Raw genomic sequence first — 5,681 nt, forward strand, 5'->3', positions numbered from 1 at the left:
CATTGTGACATATTAAAGGGATCATATTTTTCTCTTGACCACTCTTGAAAGGGGACAGATATCTCAGACTGCTAACCACCAAGGTGTGCCTCTTTCCACTGCCTGTCCTGGGAGGTGACCCTAAAGGAGAGGTGATTGCAAGACCCTAGATGAACAGAGATGCCTCACAGACACTTACCCAGTAGAGAATCTTGGATTTCTTGCACTGGCTAGAGAGTCAGATCAATTTTTCAGTTCTTGCTCAGCCACTGGAGGGCATGATAGACCCTACCTCACCACAACACTAGAGGGAGAACACAGTTATTGATAGAACTCAATCCAAATAATGCCCAGCAGCCTGGGGTCCCCCTTGGGTTACAATCACTCTTAATAACCTGTCTTCAATGTTCCACAGCAGGATGTGTGGCAGATTTTTGAGGCGGCTGGTGGCTGAGGAGAGCTGGCACTCCACCCATGTGGGGCGCCTCCTTCTTCCCGTGCTCCTGGGGTTCCGCCTTGTGCTGCTGGCTGCCAGTGGGACCAGAATCTATGGCGATGAGCAGAGCGAATTCGTGTGTCACACCCAGCAGCCAGGCTGCAAGGCTGCCTGCTACGATGCCTTCCACCCCCTCTCCCCACTGCGCTTCTGGGCCTTCCAGGTCATCTTGGTGGCTGTGCCCAGCGTCCTCTACATGGGTTTCACCATGTGTCATGGCATTCAGCATTGGGAAGACTCAGGAAAGGTGAAGAAGGAAGAGGAGACCCTGATCCGACAAGGACAGGGCAGCACAGACGGCCCAGGGGCTGAGAGCCCCAGACTGCTCTGGGCCTATGTGGCACAGCTGGGGGTACGACTGGTCATTGAGGGGGCAGCCTTGGGAGGGCAGTACCATCTGTATGGGTTCAAGATGCCCAGCTCCTTCACATGTCGTCGAGAGCCTTGCCTTGGTAGTATTACCTGTAATCTGTCCCGCCCCACTGAGAAGACTATTTTCCCGAAGACCATGTTTGGGTCAGTGGGCTCTGGTATCTCATTCACTCTTTAGGAGCTTGTGCTTTTGGGCCTGGTGAGATGGTGTGAGCCCCTGGAGAACTTCCTCTTCTTCTGGCCACACCTTTGTCCTGGACAGCACAAGGATCCTCCAGTGACACTCTGACCAATCTGCTTAACCAGCCTTATTCCTTACAAAATACTATGCACCCCCATAGCCTGTGAAATAAGGGTAACATCTGATGACCTCCCCAGCAGTGTATGGACCCCCCAATCAAATAACCAAACCAATTGTCTTCCTAAAACTCCAGATTTGAGACCAATAGTGCCTCCAGTCTCTACTAGGGACATGAACAGAGTTAGGAAGAAACTGGGTATGCTGGGTGTACATTAGCTTAATGTACAAGTGGAGGGAATGTCCTGTGGGCCTACAAGCAGAAAATGAAATTAGTGAGTAAGAAATCAGAGATAGATCACACAGGCCCAGAGGAATGACAAACAGGGAGCTGGGAGGAGTGGTGAGAGTTGTCTGGGTTGCTGATGGCTTTCCAATTTCTGTTCCCACTTCTTTGAACAGGGTTGAAACTGAGCCTGGGAGCTGGGATGACAATATCCCTGCCCTAATCCACTGTTTCCCAATCTGGACTCTATGGGACACTTGGATTAGGACATTGGGTTTGACAGAACCCCCACTAGCTTCACTGGAAAGTGGAGATTCAGGGAGAATTTGGCTTAGGACTAGGGGGTTGCTGTGCAGGAAATAGGGCAGACTCTAAGGCTGTGTGGGAGCTTCAGGGACAGAAAAACCTCTGCCCCATGAGCAAGTACTTATGCATGAATCACACCAGGAGGCAGAAGTTGCAGAATGTGCATATGCCACCAGACTTGGGGGTTCTGAATACACACCTCCGTATTATTTACATATTGACCCATACCACTTTCCCTCACCACGGGTTGCTATGTCAAAGTCTTGAGAAGTAATCCTCTAAAGCAAACATGGAGAGAGGGAGTAAAAAGTAAAGGCCAAATTGCTCTGGATTAAACTTCTAATGTGAAAAATGAAAAGCAAGCTCTTGAAATTATTATTGAAAAATATTTTTATAATTTGGCGGGCAGGAAGGATTTTCTAAACAAGATTCTAAGAGTATAAACAAAAAATAAAGGAAAGAAAGAAAGCTTGATTAAAGTCTACTGCATTAAAACTTAGAATGTGTGCAACAAAACAAAAACAAAGTGAAAAGCAAATAAATCCACATGCTGAGGAGATATATTTTTTCAGTGCATAAAATCAGTGAAAGATTTCATATCCAAATGTATTTTTAAACACCGACAAATAATGAATAAAGGCAAGTGGGGAATGGGCAAATATGAACAGGACATCCACGGAAGAGAAAAGAGGAATGGGCAATAAATAGATCCTGAACTTCACTAGTAAACAGGAAAGTGCAAATTAAAACAATGAGATATATCAAAACCACAATAAGATACCATTAGGATGGTCAGAATCAAAAAGACAACAGCTAGTGTTGAGGATGTGAAAAATTGGAACTCTCATATACTAGTAGAAATGTAAAATGGAGCAGCCACTGCGGAAAACAGTTTGTCAGTTCCTCCAAAGGTTAGACAGATTTGCCATACGACCCAACAATTCTCTTCCCAGGTACCTGCCAAAAGAAATAAAAACATATGTCTTCCTAAAAACTTGCACAGGAACGTTTACAAAAGCATTATTCATAATAGCCAAAAGGTATGGAAAACTATATATCTATCATTAGATACATAAAATATAGCATATCCATATAATAAAATATTATTAATTAATAAAAAGAAATGAAGTATCAATGCATGCTAGAACATGGATGAACCTTGAAAACATTGTGGTAATAGAAAAAAGATAATCACAAAGGTTTACATATTGTATGATTCTATTCATAGGAAATGCCCAGAATAGGCAAATGTATAGATCAGGCAGTAAATTAGTGGTTGACTAGAGCTGGTGTTTTTTAGTGTAGTTTGATATTTTATAATTAAGACTCATTTCAAAAGCAGAAAAAGACAAAAAATATATATTAAAGCAAGGAAAAGTGTCACTAAAACATAAACTGCACTTTATTGTTTTATATTTTTGTACATATGAGAAATCGAGGGAACAGTGTAATCATTGCTAGACAGTGTTAAAACAGCTGACCATCGTTAACTGCACAGCCCTGGAGGAAGAGACACAGTTACTCACACCCCTCCCCCACTCCACCACCCTCCCCGTTAGGCTTTTTGTTTTTGTTTTTATCTGTGGCAACCTTGTCCCTAGTCATTTGGATTTTCACTTTATTTTTTCTCTCTTCAAACATTTTTTTTTCCTGATGATCCACCCCCCTGCCCTGTACTGTCTTGTGATTTGATTGCTCCTCAGTTGGGAATGGTGGTCTTCCTTGAATGCTGTTTTGGGTGCAGCAATAGGACCTGTCAGTACAAGGCTGAAAGAAATTAGAACTTAACTACATTCCTTTGCCCTGATATGACCCATTTATAACACTATTAAGGATTTTGAAGAGAAATGGGGAACAGAAACCAAAATGCCTTTGCCCAACCCCCCTGCCCTATATTCAGTTGAATTCTCAGGTCCAATTCAGATCTAAAAATCATACTTCTGTTAGAGTTGAAACAGACTTTAAGTAATAACTTACCCAACCCTGTTTTTCTAAAAAGGAAACCAGTAAAAGGAAAAAGAGGTATCATGCCTGAGGCCAGCTAGTTGTTTAGTAGCAGAACTGGGGGACTGGGTCTCCTAAGTTCCCACCAGTGTTTCACTACAGAAGTGTCTCATTAATTTTTTTCCCTCAACGCCTCTCTCTTGCCTTTCCTGTGCCTGCTGCCTTATGGCTTTCCTCATACTCCACACTGATTTTGGCACTTCATTTATATGCATCAGTGGCAGCAGAGTATCTTCTCAGTCCCTTGAAGTTCAATCCAGATGCCAGATTGAAAGAGTAGCTAATGTTTCCCATACAGTCCTGGAGCCATAGTTCTTGAGGCCACCAGGGTGGGCACAGAGACGAAATGAGCTTAGAAGTCTCACAGATTCCCTTCACCACTGCCACTGTCTGAGCTGCTCTTGACTCCTGTTACTTAAGCTCCAAAGCAGTTGAGATCATCTCAGAAAGTCAAGTTCTTGTCATTTCTCAAAAGATAGGGAAGTGTGAAATCCCATCACCTGAACATATTGAGTGTGATTTGTCAACGAAAGCTTCATGCTCAGAATACCATCCTGTTTAGCTGTGTTCAGTGCTTCATCTGTGGGTACTTGTTGCGTTGCTGGGTGCCCAGTATTCGGGGTCCATGACCAAGACTGCTTCTCAGTTGCCCCTACTCAAATCATAGATACTCGGGGTCCAAAGAACTCAACTACAAGTGAATCCCAGAGGAATGACAGTTAACTTTGGCACAGGGTCTCTTCTGAAGTTGATTGTGGTGAAGTTTGCCCAACTCTGTAGATAAACTAAAATCCATTGAAATATATAAACACCTTAAATGGATGGATCGTATGTGAATTACATATGAATAAAGGTGTTTTTTAATGAAATATGTACCTTCCCCTCACCTACCCAAGGATGGTGAGCAATGGGAACGTTCATGCACTGCTGATGGGAAAGTAGTGGGGACAACCACTTTGGAGAATATCTAGTAAAGCCAAATATTTACATATCCAAAAACTGAACAACTTCACTCTTTGGCACATACCCTGTGGAAATCCATGCAGATGTGCAGGAAGATACAAGTGCAATTCTACGCACTGCAACATTGTTTATGATAGTAAAATTTGGGGGGTTTTGCTTTTATTTTTATTGTATTTTTTTCTATTACCATTTATCCCTCTGTACCCTCTTCCACATTCACCTTCACCTTACCCCACCTCACTAAAATTTGTTTTTAAAAAAATCAAAATGTCCACTAAGAGACTACTTGATACATAAATTGTGGCATATTCATAGGATGGAATGCTATACTGAGCTTAGTGTTAGTGAATTAGTTACATGGATTAATATAAATCACCTCAAAAATATGTAATTGTATAAAAAGGTAAACTTCAAAATAATATATACAGTATATCCATTTTTAATGTTAAATACATGTAACCCAGTATTATTTATGGATTTATCACATGCAGTAAACTAAAAATATGCAGAGGAAGCAGAACCAGCATATTCAAAAAGTGGTTACCTCCGGCAGAGAGAAGATTGGGCCTAGTAAGGACTTTGTACCATCTGCTTCCCTAATGTTTTAGGTCTTTAAAATGTCTGTGTGCGTGTGTGTGTGTGTGTGTGCGTGTGTGAAGCGAAAATGGAAAAATATTGAGATTTAACAAAACTGGGTGTTATTACACATGTGGTTATTATAATACGTTCTACCGTTTCTGTATTATTGAAATATTTCATAATAAAATGAAAATGTTAAATGGTGTTTAAAATGAGATTTAATTATCATGTATTATTCTATTTACATTTTTTAATTTTAAATACTTACTGACTGTACACAGCAGTGAATTCATCTTGGTGAATAACTTAATGCTTTGGGGTTTCAGGAAGCCCATGAATCTGTGGACAGAGGCATGAGGAGGCAGGAAAATGTGGTTCACAACAGGGATGGACACTAGTTTTAAATGGAGATTCTAAAAGGAAATGACCTGGCTAAGTTCATGTGGTTTACAAATGAC

General features: G+C 41.5%; 1 protein-coding gene across 1 annotated transcript; it reads left to right on the forward strand.

Annotated features, from left to right (window-relative positions):
• Positions 1–398: 398 nt before the first annotated feature.
• On the forward strand, positions 399–1,136 carry GJC3 (gap junction protein gamma 3). Its single transcript, XM_090279333.1, is given in 1 exon segment — positions 399–1,136. A coding segment is annotated over 1 exon segment (738 nt).
• Positions 1,137–5,681: the final 4,545 nt, after the last annotated feature.

The sequence above is a fragment of the Furipterus horrens genome, unplaced genomic scaffold (genome assembly GCF_987537825.1).
Source record: "Furipterus horrens unplaced genomic scaffold, mFurHor1.1.pri manual_scaffold_5, whole genome shotgun sequence".
Lineage (NCBI taxonomy): Eukaryota > Metazoa > Chordata > Mammalia > Chiroptera > Furipteridae > Furipterus > Furipterus horrens.